General features: G+C 45.6%; 1 protein-coding gene and 2 long non-coding RNA genes across 5 annotated transcripts; 1 reads left to right on the top strand and 2 right to left on the bottom strand.

Annotated features, from left to right (window-relative positions):
* The first annotated feature begins 366 nt into the window (after nucleotides 1-366).
* On the top strand, nucleotides 367-21,409 carry LOC127592312 (lactation elevated protein 1 homolog B-like). 2 transcript variants are annotated; one of them, XM_052052960.1, is made up of 13 exons: nucleotides 367-499; nucleotides 784-1,073; nucleotides 3,943-3,997; nucleotides 4,269-4,370; nucleotides 4,575-4,702; nucleotides 8,406-8,505; nucleotides 10,993-11,051; nucleotides 17,884-17,966; nucleotides 18,958-19,028; nucleotides 19,366-19,466; nucleotides 20,411-20,551; nucleotides 20,975-21,082; nucleotides 21,205-21,409. In XM_052052960.1, exons 1-13 carry the CDS (start codon nucleotides 385-387, stop codon nucleotides 21,343-21,345), a joined length of 1,494 nt encoding a protein of 497 aa, XP_051908920.1. In that variant the 5' UTR covers nucleotides 367-384; the 3' UTR covers nucleotides 21,346-21,409. The 2 variants fall into 2 exon arrangements, with proteins under 2 accessions (XP_051908920.1, XP_051908921.1); XM_052052961.1 differs by lacking the exons at nucleotides 8,406-8,505; nucleotides 10,993-11,051.
* LOC127592320 (uncharacterized) lies at nucleotides 3,267-4,314 on the bottom strand. Its single transcript, XR_007960110.1, has 2 exons — nucleotides 4,179-4,314; nucleotides 3,267-3,648 (listed from the first exon to the last, which is right to left on the bottom strand). It is a non-coding gene; the product is annotated as an uncharacterized LOC127592320 (long non-coding RNA).
* Nucleotides 4,543-17,886, bottom strand: LOC127592318 (uncharacterized). 2 transcript variants are annotated; one of them, XR_007960108.1, is made up of 7 exons: nucleotides 17,440-17,886; nucleotides 16,986-17,330; nucleotides 13,294-13,424; nucleotides 11,516-11,709; nucleotides 8,977-9,051; nucleotides 8,388-8,516; nucleotides 4,543-4,681 (listed from the first exon to the last, which is right to left on the bottom strand). It is a non-coding gene; the product is annotated as an uncharacterized LOC127592318 (long non-coding RNA). The 2 variants fall into 2 exon arrangements; XR_007960107.1 differs by having other exon boundaries at nucleotides 4,547-4,681; nucleotides 8,313-8,516.
* Nucleotides 21,410-21,672: the final 263 nt, after the last annotated feature.

The following is a 21,672-nucleotide window of genomic DNA, read 5'->3' as shown; positions in this document are numbered from 1 at the left end:
TCGAATTCAAAACTTTGCAACAAACAACTTATAGGAATACGTTTTATTTAAGAGCCTAAATATTCCAAACGTCTAGCTTGAAAACCACACTTAGATATATTCGCCCTCTTTTCCGGCGTTGACGCGTCTCTTATTTTGACATCTTGAAAATTCCTTCAACTTCTGATCAGCTGAGCGTCACCTGACTGTTTACCGACGACCTGCAGTCTGGTTTGTTAAAAACGGACAATTACTTGTCATACTACCAACACCAATACACAAAGCTTTATAGAGTACGGCATTGTGCAGTGCAGTTATCAAAAACGGAATGACAACAAATGTGAATAAAAATAAAAATTTTCATTTTTGTAATATGTCAATAAAGCTTTTCCATTTTGAACTACCATGGCAGCCAACATGTTTTCCACATCTCTGAGCTGCGCCGTGACTTTTGTACCTATTCGCAATATCGCGACTTTAACGATCATGCGTTCTCAAGTCGTCAGCAACACAATTCAAGGTATCTTGTGGGGAAATGGTCCTGCGAATCGGCGCATGCGTCGGGTTAACAACAGCGAAGCCGCATTGTCCGTACACAGAGAAGCTTCGGCAATACTCACGTGACCGCTACAGCTGCTGTTACAAGCAAAACAAGGCAGCTGACGCGCTTTCAGCTATGCAAGCCACTTAAAAATATCTATGAAAAAAAATATCCTGACAAAGAAACTATAGTTACTCAATTACCTATAAATGTATTATTGCCCTAGCTGTAGTTCATCTTGTGTGTTTCTGCCCTTTTCCAAGGTTACAGTAGCTCAATAAAGCTCTGTTCATCCACGTCATTCTCCTCACACTCTCCCACCATCGATTCTGGTGACACTGTAACCCAGTACGACCACTTGGTTCAGCGTGGCTCTTTGAGGAAAGATGCTTTGCAGAGGAGCGTTCTTCAGCGGCTGGCTCGCCTGCAAAAGACGCTGCAAAACTACAGTAACGCTCCCTACTTGAACTCGCCTCCCCTGACAATGAACTGTGACAGACTTCAGAAAAGAACACAGTCCTCCCTTATAACAACCGGAGTATCTGCTCTAAAGGTAAATGAGATGAGCTCTTAAAATAGATGAGTCATTGGTTACATTAAACATTATATCCAATCAAATCGGGGCCCCTTTCTATTGTAGTATTTTCCATTCCACTGCGGATGCTTTTCCCTGATCAGGCTGCAGGGCGCTCCCTTGAGGGCCTCGTCTGGGAATTCTTGACAATTAGATTATTTTTCCAACCTCGTGCCTTAATACCAACTGCAAAAACGTGCAAAAAAAAATTAGCAGTTATTTGTTGTTTGCATGACAACTTTTTTTTATCCCCTGTGATGGACTGCTCACCCGCTTCGATGTAACATATGGAAGGGACTTTGCATTTTAACATACTGTACTCCAGCTAAATCACCAATTGCGGCGGTGTGTAGGGGGCGGCGGGGAGGGAGGGGGGTCGCAGGTCAAAGGAAGGTTAGGGGTCTGGGAAGCGCTTTCGAGCGGCGCAATGTTCGGGGGCTTGTTGTTGTTTTTAGGTCAGGGGAGATGACTGTCTAGTGTTGTGCGCTGGGATTTTTTGCTGGCACCGACGCATGAGGTTAGTGCGGAGATTTGGGAAGGCAGCCGGGGGCAGACCCCCCGCTGGGCTCGTCCCGGCACCCCACTTCACTCTCTCACCAACTCCGCGCGGTAATGAGAGAGGAGGGGGATCCCCATTATTTGGGCCTTTCTTGTCCTTTTTGCTTTCGATTTGGGGACTCTGACAAATACTCTGGTGTGAGGCTGACAACAGCACCGCCACCGCCACCGCCACCGCCATCCCACCTCCCTTACCTTTTTTCCTTACCTCTCCCCCACCCCTCATTCTCTTTCACTCTCACACGCACTGACTGGATAATTACTCCCGTTTGAATCGGGTCATACCACTGTCCGTTTCGGTGTCTTTTCTCCCACCGCCGCCATTGTTCTAACCAACTGACCAAGTCTGTGAGGAGAGTACACTTGACTTCATATTGACCCAATGTGGCGTGTTTTTGCGGATGGTCGACTAACAATGGCCTATTGTCTCGGGAGAGCCATCCGCCGTTCGGATCTGTGTCGTTTGACGCCGTTCGCATAACTAATTCAGGGAGAAGTCACAAACAGTTGGAGTGACTGAGTGAATGAGGAGAGAATAAGCGACAAGTTTGTTTTTCCATTTCGTTTTCAATCGGGCCCATTGTCCGCATTTAGCGGAGTCAAGTGCTCCTTGCGCGGTGGACACCGAGTGCCGTCGTCATGAAATAGTGACCAAATTAAAATTGGAGAGGACAACGCTTCCTCTTCAGGGCTCGCTTAGACCAAATGCAATGTGATGTTGCTTAGTTACCGTCAACAATACATTGCGACTTTGGAAATCGAATGTATCTAAATGAAATGTCGACGTTTCGCATCTGTGCCCTAGCGACTTCAATTCCCCCGCGAAGTGAAAATAAATGTCCCTGAAAACATTTAAAAGCGTTTGAAAATGAAGCCTCAATGGCGAGCCGTTCTCTCCGAATGCAACAAAAACAACATCCCGTTCTACTGTCAACTGTCAATCAGATAGTTTTACTCTAACCTGGGGAAAAAAAAAAGGATGTGACCTCTAGCATTTTTCTTTGGCCTACAAATATTTGAACCACGAAAATGTGTTCGCCTGATGCATCCGGGGGACTGGAATATATCCACGGCACAACAACAAGGCACTCTAGGGGCGCCCATGTCAGCCCAAAGCTGACATGCCGGCTACCAAGTGGGACTCCTAAAACCGAAACCTCTCATTCTGTACCATGCGTGCACTCACTGCGTACAATGAGGCAATCTTAATTGATCATTTCAAAATAAAAGTGGTTATTGCATGAGAACAGGATGTAAACCTGGATGGCACAAAATGTCTTGAAATTCAATGAAAAGAAGACAGAGGTGATATTGTTCAGGTGACTCAGCATGACTTAGATTTGATCTTGATTTTACTGTTTTGGTACTTTCTACCGCCTTTATTACCGATTTGTCTTACTGTTTATTGTGCATGTTAAATTGCTCCATGTACAGCACTTTGTATGCAGCGATGGCTGTTTGAAAGTGCTCTATAAATACTGTTGACTTGACTTGTAACTGAACATTCATTGGTCAACTTTGGTAGGGGGGGGGGGCACTTTAATCGTACCGGTATTATTACAGCTTATAGTGTCCAATTTGTTTATACACAGTATGAATTCACGTCATGTGTAGACTGATGACACTTGCATTTAAATCACCGTGGCCTTTCTTCCAACATATTTGGCTTTACTCAGTATGCTCGGCTTGGTCTCATAGAAGCGCCTTTTTTTTTTTTTTTTTTTTTTGAAGCAGGGACCTTTTGATGATAGGAGGCAGGCAGCACAATGACTTCCAGCGGCACCTCAATGCAACAGTACCGTATCACAATTAGCAGCGCTAAACAGGCTGCACACAGACAAGTCCAGTCCATCTCGTACGGAGCCTCATTCAGTCCTCTCCGTTTTGTCTGACAAATCCCCCCATTGTTCCTCTGATGATGCTTTTCTTTCGTGGGAACCCCGGCTTGTCTTGTTGATTAGATCCCCTTTGTCTTCCTCCCCTGCAGTGGGCTAGTCTGGAGAATGTGAAACCGCAAACTGTAGTGCTTGGCTTAATACCTCACAATACTTTTGTTTATGAATCGGGGCGTCGTGGTTCTACAGTGACGGGTAGAACAAAGTTTACGGGCGGGTTAGAAGCGACATCGCCCCCCCCCCCCCCCACCCACCACCACCACCACTCCCCTTGAGCTTTTATTAATGAGTGCATGCATACATGGCTTTCGGGTATCGACATTGTGAAGGATCCTGTCATCTAATCTTTGACTGGTTTGACTCCCCACCCCCACCCCGACCCCCCATACATATAGGAAGAAGATGTTCCTCCTCCCCCGCCTAAAGGCTTCTATATTTATGGAGATGTTGGTAAGAACACATGCAGGTACTGTAATGTAGATATGTGGGGTGATCAAATGCGAGCGATCAATTCTTAACATACTGGACATGGCCGAAAGGTTACGAACGTCGCAGACATTCACTCACACACAACAATCGCGAATCAGAAAGCACGTCGGTGCACAGCAATGAACTTATTTTCCGAAGGTACCTGATGAGGTGTCTTCTGTACAATCTGCAGCTTATTGTCTGGGGGAAAAAAAAAAACAATGCCAAAAGTCTTTGTGTTTCCTCCAATCAGGCACAGGGAAGACCATGCTCATGGATATGTTTTACGGCGGGCTGCAAAACAACCAGAAAAAGAGAGTCCACTTCAACGGCTTCATGCTGGATATCCACCAAAGTTAGCGCTTAACTTCTTCACTCCGTTGACTTCACTTAACACCGCAAACACCCCCCCCCCCAGACCTCTTAAACGCTTGATATGCGACACTTACTCCATGTTTATCTCCACCATTGTGATGCGGCGGCGTCGCTCGGCGTGAGGTTGGCCACGCAGGTGTGGTTTTGAAGACGTGCCTGACAGTTTCTGTGCGCTGCTTCAAAGGGATCCACCGGAGGAAACGGAGCCTGCCGAGACGAAAGCTGGGCACCATGTTCACCTATGACCCCATATCGCCGGTTGCCGTGGAGATCTCCCGTGAAACCTGCCTCCTGTGTTTTGACGAGTTTCAGGTGAGACAACGGTGACTGACAACTACGACTGCGTACATTTTCTCAATTTCTGCTGGGCGTGTAACACACTGACAATGTTGTGCATTCAAACTAAAAACGATATGACTTTAATGTTGACAAAAAGGAAGAAAATATTTGGTGCTCACCCTCTTGTTACTGTAACTACAACTGTTTGGGCTCCCAAAGGCAACAAAAGCAAGACTGGGGACACCTAGTGGTCCTTGTGAAGTATAGCATTCACTCACAGTATCTTCAGCAGTGCTTATTTAAACACTTCACTTGACAATAGTCAAGCTCAATGACCATTTATTTATATCATTTATATTACTTAAATACATCATATTTTATTCTATATTAATATTAAATCATTATTTTGCTTTGGCTCCATTCCGAGGCGTCCAGGAGCGTTTTTTTTTTTTTAATGCAGATGAAAGTCGTGGCCAGAAACAGAGCTGCACTGTGTTTGTCTCCTGACTTGAGCATGTCGCAAGAGTTTGGGGGAGTTACACAATTTTAAAAAATTATTATTTTTTTGGCCCCATCATGTTACTTAACTGCCCTTTTGCCCTAAACGGAATTATTATGCTTTAAAAACTAGCTTTGGCTCCAGCTGGAAGTGACATTGCTACTTCGCTTTTTACCTAATATGTTTGGTGTGGGAAAAGGCCCAATGTGTGTCCCATCATATGACAGCACATAATTGCCCCTGCATTTGGTTATTGACATTTCTACTGCTGGTTTTGAAAACAAACAAAAAAAAAGCTTTCGTGGGCCTCGAGTGTGACACCTGTGCCTTTACAGGATGAGCGGGCCTCTGTGTTTCCAAAGCCTGCCGTCGGCCGCACAATGCACGTCTATTTCTCTGATATCATTAGCGCTAAAGACCGCAGGTCAGAGGTGACGGTAGGTGTGGTCGCGCTCTGTAATCGCTGCTCGGGCGCGCGTGTGGCGATCAAGAGCTTCCTTGCCTTTCATGCGCGCCCACCTTTCACGTTTTCAAACCCCGCCGCTGTTTGTGTCCGTTGCTCCTTGATTTGTTTTTTTTGTTTTTTCGTTTGTTTGTTTGCGCCTGTCGCCATGCAGCTTGACTTGAATGGACATGCGCGCGTTGTTTGGGATGCATAAACAAGAGGTTTCAAGGTTGGGGAGCAGTCGAGGTGGCGTAGATGGAGAGAAGTAAAGGGGTGGCGGGGGGTTATGGCGGGGGTTTATACCAATCAGCATCCGCTTCCACTCAGCCATGCAAATGAGGCACTGGGTATCAGCCGCACTCTCCTGCTTCTTTAAGTGAGTGGAGCTAGAAAGCGACTGGCGGCGGCGGCGGCGGGTCAGATGGATCTTATCCTCTTAAATGCTAATGACATTTCTCCATTCTCTTCATTAGCTCCGTGCCATTATCAGTAATTTGTACCCTCCGAATCCCCCGCCCCCCCAACCCCCATCTTTCCGCTGCTCCCCTAATGAATTCTCGCCATTGAGACGTCCGAGATGGGGAAAGGAAGAAGAGGAGTGTGAAGAAAATGATTGTGCGTCATTGTCACCGCACAGCCCCCGCCCCTCTTTAGAAATGGCTCATAGGTTGTGTATATAAAAAGATGTAACATCAAAAGAGTTTTATTTATGTGGCACCCGTGTACCTCGCTGTAAACGCACGGTCCGCTAGAGTAATTGGATGCTCATTTGAATATCGGTCCTGACGGAGATTGTGCCATTATGATTATTTATTTTTTTTGGTCTTCCACAAGTGTGACATCATCAGGCGCCTCCACTTTTTTTCAATTTTTTAGGGTATCCACTCTCTGCCCCTCTCCCACTTTCGAGTCATTCAGCAATCAATATTGCCCCCTCATCCGATGCCCGTGTTTGAGGGCGCATGAATAAACAAATGCAGGTTGTACAAAAAGGTCATTTTTAAATGGGTCTTTTCAAATGAAAATAAAATCCTGCGCTCGGAGGAAACGGTGGGCAAGGGGGCGTCGGTTGGGGGAGGGGGGGGGTCTTTCAGAGAGACGCGCCGAGCCTTGGCTTTCTGTTGATTCTCATTATGAGAGCACACAATCACACGCACTAATTTGATGGCCCCCGGGCACCTCTCCTTAGCCAAATCAAGGCTTGAACACGCATGCTAATCAAGTATTGGCAAGGGCAGTGGGGCTAATACACCAGAAGCAGAAGACTCTCCAGGTTATGAAAGGGGGAGACATATGCTGCGGGTAAGGCCACGACAAGTGCCTGTCAAAGAGAGCAAAGTGGAGGGGGGGGGCGGGACTTTGATTCAAGATGGCAGAGTTGAATGTTTGATTGCAAAAAAAAAAACTTGACTTCAAACCGCAAACTTGTGTCTGTGAAGCAGTCACTTGAAATTGGTGCGATCGCCAGGTTGCGAACCGTTCGAAGGAGCTATCGCAGTCTTCTGAGTGAAGCTTCGGCTCGTGTTTTTGGGGGCGCTGGACACGGGTCAGGTTTGAGGAAGCGATATCAGCCGCATTCCCAAAACGAATATTTGTGTTGATGGGTTTTGTTGAGGAGGAGCGGTTCAGGGAATGGATGAATGGATCGGGTTGTTTCGCAACATGCAACCCTGAGATTTGGCTGGAGACCAAGGTTGAACGGAAGATAATGAAATAACTCGCATGAAAAAAATATTTTCCTTCAAAGAAAAACATTTAAAACACTTAAACTAGCTAGAACTACAATTTACTTTTTTTAAATGAACTATATATTTGGGCGAAAATGTCCTTTGTTTTTGGCCTTTGACAATTAATATCACACATGAACTTTGAGCGTTTATAATTCTTTAAACATTTCACTATTGCTGTATGTCCATTCAGAAGAATTATTTGAGAATTAAATTTTTATTTTAGTTCGTTACACAATATTTTACTTTTTTTTTTAAATCATGCACTCAACAAACACTGAATATAAAGTATATCTGTATAAAAACTAAAACAAAAACTGAATCTAATAAAAACTAAATAAAAAACAAAGTATCTTTGAAAAAAATACATTAAAAATCTCAAGCAAATATTGAATTTTGGCGAGGGTTTTTTTTGCACAGCTTAACAAGTTTAACATTCACAATACCGTGATCATTTTGTCAATTTTTTGTTATGGTCTTCTTTGTCATAATTATTTAAATGTTTTTTTTTAACAAGCCTTTTCTAAAAGTAGTGTGGGCGCTTTCTATGGCTACTTTAGACCGAAAAGAAAGCGACGCTCAACCAAAAGATAATTTCAAAAAGAACTTGCGGTAAGTTTGATCGAAAATACTTTTTTTTTCTTCTCGTAAGAATTATTTCCCGTGCTGAGCTCCTCAATCAGGCGGGTTAAATAGACACCGTGCGGCAAGCGCGCGCTACGGCCGAAAAGCGGTTTCTCTCTCAGTGTTGGTTCCGCGGAGGTGAAAAATAGAGACGAGGGAATTAAGAACAAAAGTGAGAGCCCTGCAACGTTGATTGAAAGGTCGGAGCCCTTCATTCACATAATAGCCCGCAAATCGCAAGCGGCCTTGTTTCACCGTTGTCATCGACCTTTGCTTACAGTGGAAACGGCGTGGAAGAAAAAGTGGGACACACACACACACACAGACAAAAGCCCTCAATAAGCCCACCTGAATGACACTAATCAACGTGGAGTGTCGATGACTTGCTCGGACCGACGTCAATCAATATGTGATCTTCTTGACCTTTGATGATATCATTAGGTCACGGACATCGCCGATGCAGTGATCCTGAGGCAGCTTTTCCAGACGTTGTTTAAGACCGGAGTGGTGGTGGTGGCCACGTCCAACAGACCCCCCGATGGTACAAAATGTCTGAAAATCAAACACGTTTTGCTCGGGATTTAGTCACAAGTCCGCTGTGCTGTAGTGTAATCAAATGAGGGGGGGTCGGGGGGGGGATTCTAATATTCTAGGACAAGGGTGTCAAAGTTTCTTTTTTTCCCCAGACAATGGTCAATTTTGGTGAAGAGAAAAATTCTTACCGGGCTTCCTTGTGTCTTAAAATCAGCTGTTCGATTATTGTTCAAGTGAGTGTAAACAGGGTAACAAAAATGATTTTTTCATCCCACAATCACAATTTGACATTTTGCTACAGCCTTGAAGCAAAGATCACGAAAGTTGACGCGTGAATTGCTTTGGCGGGCCACAGTTAAGTGATGTGGCGGGCCGGATCTGGCCCCCGGGCCTCGACTTTGACACCCGTGTTCTAGGAAGATTAGACAGAGGGAGGGGGCACAGACAACAGCATTCGGACTTTAACCCTTTCATGCACCTTGTCACCTGATAACATGATGAGCTGTCCGTCAATCAATCACACTCCAATTGCGATAACCACTTCATCTGGATCCTGAATTGGACTCCAAAAAAAAAAATCAAATAAAATCAACGGATCCACTTTAGAATGCAAAAATGCTAATTGCTCCATGGCAAGAGTGAACTGATGACAAAAATCTTTTGACAAACCTAAGATTTAAAACGCCGAACCGGCTCTGTTTACCGTTCAGCCTTCTAATCGAGGCGCTCAATAATAACACTTTCAAGAGGATGTTTCGGACGGAACAAGATGTCACAGACACAGATTCAAATATCTCTGATATTTACAAGCTATTAAGAACAAAGCGACCCGACGGTGCAAACTTAATAGAGCGCCTACTTGGTATTAATTGCGCCATTAATGGAATACCTGACGGCAGACAGAGAAAAAAAACGGGACATGAAAGGCATACATTTGCCGTCTTTATTGATGTGGAGATGGCGCTATCAAAAGGCCCCTCCGTGTCTTTAGCTGAGAGTGAGAGCACAGAAAGAAGATTTCTGTTTTGTTTTATTAGAGATACTAATGGAGACTCACGCAAGCAATAAGCCGTGGTGGTATAAATTGCGTCTTTGGTTGCGGAAACCCATCACGGCGCTGGCTCTCGTTTGTCATTGACGTGAAAGGTCTCGAATTGCTTTTGGTTGAAACTTCACGCGTGCAAGTACATGGACAGAGTCTCCGTAGATTTCACCAACAACCCAGGCGAAATTTTGCTCCTCCCTAACATGCCAAGAACGTTAATTTACGATACTTCCTGGACACAAATGACTTCTTTGCTATAGGCTAGGCCTTTGGCGCCATCTTGTTACATCTGCATATGCTAATTAGTGACTTTTTTTTCCCAGCAAACAAAGATGAGGATTTGTTCGGCCCAAAAATGTGAATTGTGAACGTTGAATAAGCCTATTTGCCGATGTTTTTTTTTTTTTAATTATAAAAGAGGCTCGGGGGAGCCAACGTCTGCATTTTAATTTAATTATTTTTTGGGTGGAAAACACTTTAGGCTGCCCCCCCCCGACCCCCAACACCCTATTCTTTTGGGTTGGAAAAATCTTTGTTATCGTGGATGTAAATAAATGGATTTTGCCAACCGCAGGCTGGCCCCCAACGATCGACGGGGAGGCGCGGGGGGGCTGTACATGTTGATAAATAATGAAACAAACTTAAATAATTGCCATGTGATCACGAAGCCTTTCCGTGGACAGCGGTAACTACAGTGGACAGCTGATCACGGTATCGGTTTGCACGAAAGGGTTCAAATCTTCGCCTGCCCTTGCGGTACTTAATTCTTCATCATCGGCCACTCCGACTCAACTTGTTGCGTTCGATTCCGTAATTGACTAGATTAGCTTCCACTTAGCGACGGCGACCAGAGTCCGAAAAGTAAACAACCACTCCCTAAAGGCACTTTTTAATGACGCCGGTGCGGGTCCATCACAATATAGAAAGAAGTTGGAACTGGAGAGAGGCCGGCGCTATTGTCGTGAGTTAAAGCCCAAACATCAACAACAACCAGTTGCGCTGCCTTCGCAGACGCAGGGCTCACACGTCCCCTGTCCGCCTTTGTCCCGGATTTGTGTGTGAATCCCGACCTGTTTTATCTGTCTATCAGGGATGCTACTTCAGATGTAATTTGTTTCAGGCGAGCTAATTGAAACCCCCATTCAGCGAGCCGCTGTGGATATTGTCCGCCCTGAAAAGGCGACAGTCCTTTCTCTCGCCACCATTGTTTGGGAATGTAATGAATTTTATGTCGCCGCCGCCGCTCGGCCGGTAGAGAAATCCATTTCCCGACGCCACCCCCCGCCACACCTCCCCCTTCCCCCCCGCTCCAGTCTCTTTTGTCATACCTCCCCAACCTCATCCTTCAGTTCATCAATAGCCACTTTATGTGCCAATCTGTGGCGGGGGAATGACATTATTAGGAGGCTAAACAGCACCTCTAATACAGGCCCTCCCCTCCTCTTTCAGATCTGTACAAAAACGGACTTCAGAGGGACACCTTTCTACCTTTCATCGACATGCTGAAGGTAGAGACAAAGTCACATCCTGCTCTTGTGTGGCTAATATATTCATTTGTTCATCACACATGCGAGCGCGCGTGTTTTGCAAGTTGCTCTTTAGCGGTTTGATGTGGGTCTGCTTTCCGGGATGCCTCCCGCACACGGTGTCACAAAGCTGTCTTTGATCAGAGTAGCCTGAAAGATTCGCCCGAGGAAAGTGGGAGAGTAGTAGAGGAGGGAGAGCGAGAACAGGTAACACGGACGGCGAACGACCTGAGATTTGATTTCGTTTCGGAAGGAAAGGGAGGCGGGCTTAGAGGGGGAAGACGCGGCGAATGATGTGCCTGGCGACTGAAATCGCCAGCGCCATCGTCACTACCGTGCGCCTCGCACGAACATACATTTGTTTTGGGGTGATTGTGATCACAAATTAGCTGTGCAATCATTTGTGATGAGGCGTTTTGTGGCAGCTGACGGCGGCATTCCCGCACCTTTTGCTGCCATTTTGTCCAAAACGGTATTCGGGTATTATTGTCTCACCCACGACGCTTGGCGGTCGACTTGTTCGCGTGTCGGCCTCACAGTGCAGAGGTGCAAGGGTTGGATCCCAGCTGCGGCCTCCCTGTGTGGAGTTTCCATGGCCTCCTCCGTGCCTGTGTGGGTTTTCTGCGGGTATTCCGGTTTCCTACCAAATTCCAAAAACATGCATGAATTTTTTTTTTTTTGATTTGAGATGTCAGTAAGGCAAAAATTCAAAGCATCTCCCACTCCACTAACTTGGGGAGTCCACATACTGCCCATCCGGCCGCCGAGGATCACCCTTTGCCCTCTTTAATCCACCCTCATCATGGCCCTGAATGCCTGTTGTCGCGCTACCTCCCGTCTTTCAGACTTCCGTGTTTCCTTTTGTGAGGCCATCTGGTTTTCGGGGTCGGGGCCTTTTTCGCCGGGTTCGAGTCTTTCCTCTATGGCGGTCCGCCGCGGAGAGTTAAAGCGTGTTTTGAGCGGGGTCACCCCGCTAACTAGCTGACACTCAATGGATTGAATTAATGCTGGAAAGGGACCGCGGGTGTGGACCCTCCTCCTCGATGCAACTCACTCTTGTATGTGCGTGCATGATTGTGTTTCAATAGGCGGCGAGAGGGTGAATGATGGTGTTAAAAGTTTTTTTTTTTTTTTTAGCCCGTGACATTTCCACCCTGTCACCTGGGCTGAAGTGAAAGGGGGTTAATCCAGCGTTTCTGTCCGCTTGGGTTGACGTCTTTATTGAACTATTGACTCCTGATTAGATGGAACCCACCACCCCAACACCCCCCCTTTTTTTTCCTACCACTTGTTTCCTCTGCAGCGTCACAACATTCCTGGCCTCTTCCCGCTTTTTAGTGGACAGTGGAATCTCCCCAAATTTTATGCATTATAAAACAACCCTGGAGGAAATGATGTAAATTGGGACCAAGCTCAGTCGTCCAACAAGCCGTCATAAAATATTGATCGAGTCTCTGGGTGACTTTCAGTGACGGTTTAATGTTAGTTGGATGATTTTGTTATGGTCCCAAGAAGCAAGGTCGAACTTTTTGGGTTATAATTCCAAAAGGTATGTTTGGTTTGAGGGCATTTTTTTTGTACTATCGTTATTTTTTAGATTTTCAAATTCAATTACTTTTAATTGAGTTAGCACGTGGGCTTCACAGTGCAGAGGTACCGGGTTCGATTCCAGCTCCGGCCTCCCTGTGTGGAGTTTGCATGTTCTCTCCGGGCCTGCGTGGGTTTTCTCCGGGTGCTCCGGTTTCCTCCCACATTCCAAAAACATGCGTGGCAGGCTGATTGAAAACTCTAAATTGTCCCTAGGTGTGAGTGTGAGTGTGAATGATTGTTCGTTTCTGTGTGCCCTGTGATTGGCTGGCAACCGATTCAGGGTGTCCCCCGCCTACTGCCCGAAGACAGCTGGGATAGGCTCCAGCACCCCCCGCGACCCTAGTGAGGATCAAGCGGCTCGGAAGATGAATGAATGAATGAATGAATGATTTTAAAGCAGGTGTGTGTTTTTTAGCTTTCGTTTTGTTGGGGGTTGGGGGGGTTCATGGGTGTGCAAGATTTTTTTTAAAAAAAAGGATGGATGATGTATAGATTGAAAACAAAGGACTGTTTCGCAATATTTTTTTTCTCTTTCACGACAATATTTTTCCAAATTTCCTTAAATGCATTTTTTTTCATGAACTACAATAACATTGCCACAGACACAACACTGCTCATCAACGAAATGCCATACCTACAGTGAAGCTTGGCGGCAACGGCATCCTGCTTTGACAATCTTTCTCTTCAGCTTAAGCCGGGAAACCTTCGTCAAGTTCCGAACGCTTCCAACGAGCGGTCACTGGTCGCACAAACACCTTCGGGCTTCTGCAAGAAAGCAAAACAAACGTTCTGAGGGTGTGCACAGTTGTGCAATGACTTTATCGCCATTTTTTTTTAATCAATAAATCTTTTTCAAAAATTTCTGTCGAGTTGTAAAGGTTCGAGGGCAAATTTAATGGTGGGAATAAGTTTTGCTGACATCAGACTTCGTGAGGCCTGTGTGCCTTTTGAGGCATTGTGTAAACACGCCACCCCCACCTCCCTCCAATATTTGTCTCATCCTTTGTGCCGCATTAAATCTAATCAGTTGTTTTGGTCCTCTCTTCCTTTGTCAGCAAGGCAAAGCTCAGAGTTGTGTAAAATCCAGGGTTTAAGGGTTTTTTATTAATGGACACCGCGAGTAATGTAACTAAGGCGGACGAGCTCCCAAAACTGTCCTCGCTCTCCACTCTACTTTTCATTGCCCATCCTCACGCTAACCTTTTATCCCGCTCTTTATTCTGTCGCTATCCTGTTCCCTCGCCGCTGTTACTCAAGGTCAGGCCTCTGTATTTTCCAGCACATAATGCTTTGTATGTGTGCATCTGTTTTTTGGGGTCGTGGTCGTGGTGGGAGGGGCGGGGCAACATGACAACAACCCTGAAGCTACTTTTAAGTATATTTGGATTTCCCATTGTTTTCAACCCCCCGCCCCATTGTTAAATGATGGCGGTGCATTCTGCGACAAAAAAGAAGAAGAAATAATACAGAAGGAAGAAAAGCAGAGGGTTATGGCCCTTCAGCGGAGGCCTTGGACAGAAGGACCACCCGTGAAGAGGATTCGAATCAAATAATCGTTCATATTTTTGGATGACTGACATTGTCGGCGGGTTCGCAGAGGCACGCGGCGTACTTCTGTCGGGCTTTCAGAATGCGGTCTGAAATAAGTGGCAAATAATGGAATGAAGATGAATCAATCGTCCTCCTCGGGGAGTGTGAGGACGCTAATCTACTTAGTCATAACTGATTCAGTAACCTTGGTTCAAGTCTTTCTTTTTTCTCTCTTGTGCGCTCGGCGCAATTTTGTGTTTCCGCGTGCGTGTACTTGGGAAGCAGGTGATCGTCTTCTGAAGGCAACATTTAATTGAAAGATATTCTGCCACCTCTTGATTCTTTTTTGTTGTTGTTGTTCAGCAAATTAGTTTTTCTCTGTGTTTAGATTATGTTGTCAAAAAGAGCAATGATCAATCTAAGAGGATAAAAGTTAAAAGACTGAATATGAAATATTAAAAAAGACAGAATGTGTTGATTTCATCATATTTATTTCTGAAGTTTGTATTGGGCCCATAACAGAGTTTGGGAAACCTTTTGGAAAATCGCATTGCAGTGCCCAGTGGCCCCCTAGTGGCCAGGTGCATGAATTACGTCTAGCCTTTTGGACTGGTTTCTTTCCCTCCCTCCCCTTTTTTTTTTTTTTGTGGTTTGCTTTTTGGGCCTCGCCGCTGTGCCAAAGCGCTTTGAGAGTGGGGGGTCCTGTGTGTGTGTGTGTGTGGGAGGGGGGGGGGGGGTCCCTGATCCCAAAAGGTGGGGCCTATTGGCCTCAAAAGATGTTTCCCCAAGAGGGGCAGCCAGAGGCAGGAGGAGGTTGTGAGAACGACCCCGCGGAACAAACCGCGGCTGGCCCAAGGCGGTCACTTTTTAAGGGAATAGATCATTAGGTGTAATTAGGGTGTTCGCATTGTCATGAAGCCCCCCCCCACACCCACCCACCCTCCCCTTGCCCAAATCACCCCCCCACCCCGACTGCGTAAGAATGAATAAAATCACTAGATACCACCCCCGCCCCTCAACTCACTCTCACCCGTTGCAGTAGTTAGTGAAAACACTTTGATGTCACAAGAGTCGTCCAGAACTTGCCAGCATAAAGGCAGTGTTTTAAGCTTTTTCTCTCTCGACCCCTCTATCCCTGCCTCCCCTCTTTTCTTTTCCATGCCTGCACACAAGGCTGTAAGACACACACGCTTGAATGAGCGACAGCCCCCCCCCCTCCCTTCTCCCGTCCTAAGACCCCACCACCTCAGTCGCCCTCCCTTCCCTCCCTCGTCTCTTTTTCAGCCTTCCCACCCCACATTTCTTTGAGGCCTGGTCAATTCTCTCTGAGCTAAAAAAAAAAAAAAAAAAAAAGAAGCATCAAATGTTTTCTGCTGCTGGGTAATGAGGGAGTGGACCTCATCAGGGCCCAATAGTCAGCTATCCTTGGCTTTTGTTGCCGCTCAATGGCACGGCGCTCTTTGAAAGACTCAAAAGCAACTTTTGGAGGAGTAAAAGATGGAGAAAAGATACGGCGGATATAGAGGGAGTGGGTACAAGGGGGGGTGTGGGGGAGGAGATGTAGTCACCAAAAATAAAAAGCCACTCTGAGAAGAAAAAAAAAACAAAAAGTTGTAAACGCCTGCCCGGAGCGAGCGGTGGACAGTTGGGACAATGGCATGAGAGGAGCTACATGTGTTTGGATGACTTTCCTTCAGTCGGGATTGATTGTCCCCCGTTTGTCAGTTCCCTTCAATGCTTCGACATTCATTTGCGCTCGTGTGGATTCCATAATTTGGCTTTGGGCCTTCAGAATGCCTCGAAGCGCAACAAAACACACAATTTTGTTGAATTTGTTCAAGGAGAAAAGTATTTTTTTTGTGTGTGTGTGTGTGTGTGGTGGGGGGGTAAACTACCGTATTTTCCGCACTGTCGGCGCACCTAGAAGCATTCAATTTTCTCAAAAGCTGACAGTGTGCCTTTGAATCCGATGCGCCTTCTATATGGATCAATATTCTCATTTCTTGGACGTCGTATTTTACACGTTTTGTGCTTTGTGGTGAATGCGCCATTTCAATAAAGCTGTAGTGTATTGTATAGACTTTAGCATAGCTCCATCTAGTGGATGCATAACGCAAGCGCAGCTACTATTGTCGCTTCTATCCTGAGCGCCTTATAATGCGGTGCGCCCTGTATATGAAAACAGTTTTAAAATAGGCCATTCATTGAAGGTGCACCTTATACTCTGAAGCAGCTTATAGAACGGAAAATACGGGAGTTTGTAATTTTGTATTTTTCGAAGACAACAAATTTACGCCACCCATTAATCCTCCCCTTGTTTTTGTCGGACTTCCTACCAAAAGGCGCCCCAATTCGTGATCTGTGGGAGAAAAAAAAAAATGACGCCGTGCCCGCCACGTTTGTGGATGAATTTGATCTGGTCCCCACTTAACTTCTTCCAAGAACTTGATTAAAATTAGCCGGTGCTGTTGTTTATGGTCAACCGGGCGGTGTGGCCGATTTCCAAAAGCAAGGTCGGATCATGCCGGCGAGGAGACGGCGACGTGTAGGCGGATTGAACATATCTTGGAGGATGTGACAAAGCCCTTGAGATGGCTAATCAAGTAATGACCCCGCTTGGCCTCGGCCTCATCTGATTATAACTAACCTATGGAATCATCACCGCTGATTGTGTTTCCAGTCCCTCGTTCTTCCCTCGCTGTTATTTGTGCGCCTCTGCCGCTTGTTCATAAAGGGAGCCTGAAGACAATAGCACTCATTCTAATAACGTGGCTCGTGATTGTGACGTCTTCCTACCTTTCCCCTTATTTTCCAGGCGCTGTTTAGCCACTGGCAGGGGTCACGGCAGGTTGATGAAATGACACGTCCCTTTTGTGCGAGCAGGGGGGGGGCGACTCTGTCAGGTTGTTATTAAGCCCAATTCTGCCAACGCGCTCCGACGCGGATGCGCTGATCAAAAAGTTGACAGCGGGAGAAGAATGGAGTATTTCCGTCCTCTTGCTTTATGATGATTGCTCATTATCTCGCGGCTTTAAGGAGGCCAGTGGCAGAAATCCGCTGATTTTATAATGCCGTCTTTTGAATGCTCCGCCGGTCCGCCCTGATGGCAGTAATGGGACTGATGCGTGATTCTTGTCTTTTCTAGGGGGAAGAATAGCGGAAATGATGATTACAGTTTGCGCCGTCCTCCCTGACATGAATCCTGTTGACATTGTAACAAGCGCATGGGAAAGTTTGAACTGCGCATTACAGGTTCGGCGCTTTGAAGAGCAGCGGGAAGAAGACAACAGGCGCGTTCGGCTCTGCTTGTTGTCCATCGTGCCGTTTTGAGGGAGACGACACACATTTTTTTTAAGCGTGGGTGTGTGTGTGTGGTGGTGGGGGGGGGGGGGGGGGTCCTCCACTCCTGACACAAATAAGCAAAGAAAAGGGTAAGAGTTGGAGATTTATCATCTGGAGATACAAGAAAAATGACAGGGATGCATTTTGGACTCTGGTCTGGACAATGTGTGCATTTCAGCTGCAAAGTTGCAATGTTCTGCTCAATATGGTCACATAAGGATGCTGGTTATTCAGTTATGTTTACATCCATGGCCACATATTTTCATAAGCAAGCGACTCACCAGCCAAAACATACACATCCTATAAATTCATAATACAAAGTGCTTTTTTTTTTTTTGGTCCCCCCATGCAGGAGTCCTGCCATACTATCTGCCTCGACACTGGTGTGGACTATAGGAGGCTGCGGGAGACTGGAACAGGAAAACGCTACTTCCTGTAAGACCCAAGCAAACCTTATTGTTATAATTATTTTTTCTATGCATGTCCGAAGACGGCTGGGATAGGCTCCAGCACCCCCCGCGACCCTAGTGAGGATTAAGCGGTTCAGGAAATGGATGGATTCCTATTTTTGCCCTCCACAAGTTTTTTTGATATTAGAAAAAAAAGAGACCAAGATCAATTATTTCCAAACTTTTCTGAATGCAGCCTAGACATTTGAATTGAATCCCGGACCAATTATTTTATATTTTCACTGCATTGATTAATCAATGTGTCAGGAAAAGCCAACGAGAACTGCTGAACTTTATTTGCGGTTAATCAGAGACACCGAGTGGTGACTGGTCTGCGTTGTTTCCCCATTCTACTCTTGCAACCACGTCATCTCTGTTGTTTGTTTTTAGTTCCCCTTTAAAAAGAACACTAACAGTCTACACATGACATTACAGGTGGAAAACATTTTTGAAATGATGAATCGTCCTCTCGTTTGAAAATGTCATTCAAACGAGGGGGGGTGTAGACTTTTTATAAGCGCAGTGCATCGAGCAGAAAGTGATAACGAATGAGGAAGAATTGAGGATGATGAAGTCTCTCTCAACACGAGAGCCAAAGTGGCGTCAATAGAATGTGACAAAATGGCTGAGCATTAAAAGCTAATTTTCTCTGTTATGAACACACACGCTCTCAAGCGCTCTCCTCTTTTCACTATATGTAAATAGAGTGCATCACTCACCGTTTAATAATGGGAACACACACACACACGCGCACACGTGCGCACACCTCATTTGGATGTGCATTCACTGGCTAATGCTTGTTTAGTGTCGAACATCCATTTTTTTTTCTACTCGAGAGTAAAAAGCTAAGCAGCCTCCTGTTCCGCCGCGCTCCTCGCTGCTTATGTTTGATGTTGCCACTTGAGCATTATTAATTTCATATTCCATTAGCTCTTTATTTTCTGTGTGTGTGTGTATGTGTTTGTTTGTGTGTGCAGGACAGGAGAGCCTGGCGCAGACGTTGTGTTGGATGCGATGTTTGACAAGCTGGCTTTTACCCAAAAAAGCTGTAAGGAGGCTATGATTTCATTTAAAAAAAAATAAATTAAAGCAAAACAGTAAGTTGTAATTTTACTTAGCTTTTGACGTTGACATTTCAACTCAAAGTTATTCGGCATTTTTAAAAATGTTCATGGGATGTCCGCGTTTTTATACCTACAGGGGATCACAAAAACTCAAATTTCATACTTTTTTTTGGAAAGATGTTGATTGCAATGTCATTCCCCCCCCCCCCAAGAATTTAAGGTCTGCTTCAGATAACACATCGGAGCCACCACGAGCTCAATATCGCAATCAGAAATGAACTAGTAAAGAAACAGCTGACATGGTGAAGTGTGTTTCCATAGCTACCGGTCCGAAGGTGCTCACCGTGCTGGGCAGGGAAGTGATGCTGGAGAAGACCTGTGGCTCTGTCGCAGATTGTACTTTCCACGAGCTGTGTGGCAGAGTAAGTGATGTTATTTGCCTAAAATATATATGTATATACACTGTACATCGTTTACATGGATGCAGTTAGGTTTAATATTACAAAGATACAAAAAGTCGATATATTACTCCTTTTAAAATGCTCTTATTTTGTTGTTTTTCATGCAAACAGCGGTGAATGGGCGTCCGTTGTTTGCAAATTTTCCACTTTTCGCACACCCTATCCAACGCAAATAGCGCGGGGTCCACTGGTATTGTAAGTCTATTTGAGGTGCCGCACCTTTTGTTTTCGGGACAGTGCCGAAAGAATGTTGAGCTGTTTCAAATCCACAAAGTGTGATTCTCCTTTTGTGATTCCGTGTTTAGTTTGCTTCCGTTTTCGAACAGAGGCAAAAATAAAATGTGTGTGTGTGGGGGGGGGGGGGGTTAATGCACTTTTGCCTCTATGAAATAGCTCGACAGCACAAAGTAAATGGAACATGGGCAAATCTTCCTCTTCAACTGGCAGACAAAACGCACCGAGGTCCCCTTATTGACAAAAATCCTCTCATTCCTCGTCTCAACTGCTCACATAGAGCAAACCTGCTTCATGCCGTGTGTGCTTTCGTAGGTATTGTGCCAGACTTTTACCCCCCCATCCCCCCGCCCCTCCTGTCGCCGGCCAATTTTGTGCTCAATGTCAAAAAGCAATTCTATTGATGTTCCGGTGAATAGTTAGGCTGGGTTTTGTGCGCCTGTCATTCACTCTCGATGGATGTCTTGCAGTCTATCTTTTGAGCGGTCGTCTTGAATTGCAAAGAGTATTAAAAAGATATAACAATATATATATTTTTTTGCATTGAACGTAGTACATTGGGTCAGATAAGCACGTTGGATTCATTCTAAATGTTCATCCTTCAGATTTGCGATTGTACTTGGGCACAAATCTTACCAGGCATCATGTGTGTTGTTTATTTTTTTTTTCAGTCTCTTGGAGCCAGCGACTACCTGGAGATGGCGCGGCTCTTTGACACGGTGTTCATCCGCCACGTTCCCGTGCTGACGCTGCGCATGAAGGACCAAGTCAGGCGCTTCACCACCCTCGTCGACAACTTCTATGACAAGAAGGTATTCTGGCTGGTCAAGTGAGGCTCAAAACAATGCTGAATGACATGAAAACCAGCTCTTGTCCCCACCCCGAAATGTCGAAAAGTAATGAAACATGTGGGCGATTTTTGTCTCGAGATACAAGCCCAAAATTTGAGAAACAAGCGCGCTTCAGACCCCCACGTCTTGATGCCGTCCGCAAAGTTCCCCACGTCCAGTGGTCATCAGTTCACATTGGTTTACTTGCAGTGGCGGCACATTACCACTCGGTGGCGCTAATAAAACGCTTTTGCCAATTGCCAATAAAACACACAGAAGAAAATAAGGAAGGACAATACATTCGGCACAGCCAAGTTTTGTGCTTTCATTTTCCATGTTTGCCGGTCAGGCGGAAAGGGGGGGGGGGCATTAATTAATAAATAAATCAGAGTGTGTGTTTGATAGGTGAGAGTGGTGCTACAGGCTGCAGCACCATTAGAGCAGCTCTTCACCCATACCGGAGGAGATGATGAGCGAGACCAACAGCTCTTGGATGACTTAGGCCTGAAGGAGGTGCGTGCGATCGCTAAAGTCCACTTGGATACTTTCAGGAGCAAGAAAGCTACCGAATGTCTTTCTTCTGTCCATTGCTGTATTCAGAGCATCTCCGGTCTGTGTGTGTTACCTGTGTTCAGGAGGCGGCAGAGCGTCTGACTCTTTTCACGGCTGAGGAGGAGATCTTTGCCTTTCATCGGACTGTTTCCAGGCTCGCGGAGATGCAGACAGACACGTACTGGGTGGAGGGAGATCACAGCAAGAAACACCTTGACACATAATTTTCGCTAGTTGCTACCTGATCTGTATGTTGCATATTAAAAAAAAAAAATAAACACAAACCTAGTGATTTGTAACATCTTAACTGCTTTTTAAAACGTGAGCGACCACCCACGTGACCAATGCAGCACATCACACACATAGTAATCTCGAATACAATCTTCAATTACAAAGTATCGTGGTAGTACCAAGACTGACCAGTAGAAGACAGCATGTTACCTCAGAGCATCCAAACTGGGGGTGGGGGGGGCCAACAGAATGGTCGCTTTTCCCCTACACATTTGACCTTTCATTTAGTTTCAATAAATAATTCCAGAATTTACAGAACC

This window comes from Hippocampus zosterae, chromosome 19 (assembly GCF_025434085.1).
Source record: "Hippocampus zosterae strain Florida chromosome 19, ASM2543408v3, whole genome shotgun sequence".
Lineage (NCBI taxonomy): Eukaryota > Metazoa > Chordata > Actinopteri > Syngnathiformes > Syngnathidae > Hippocampus > Hippocampus zosterae.
Note: the sequence above shows the minus strand (reverse complement) of the source record. Positions and strands in the feature narration are given on the sequence as shown.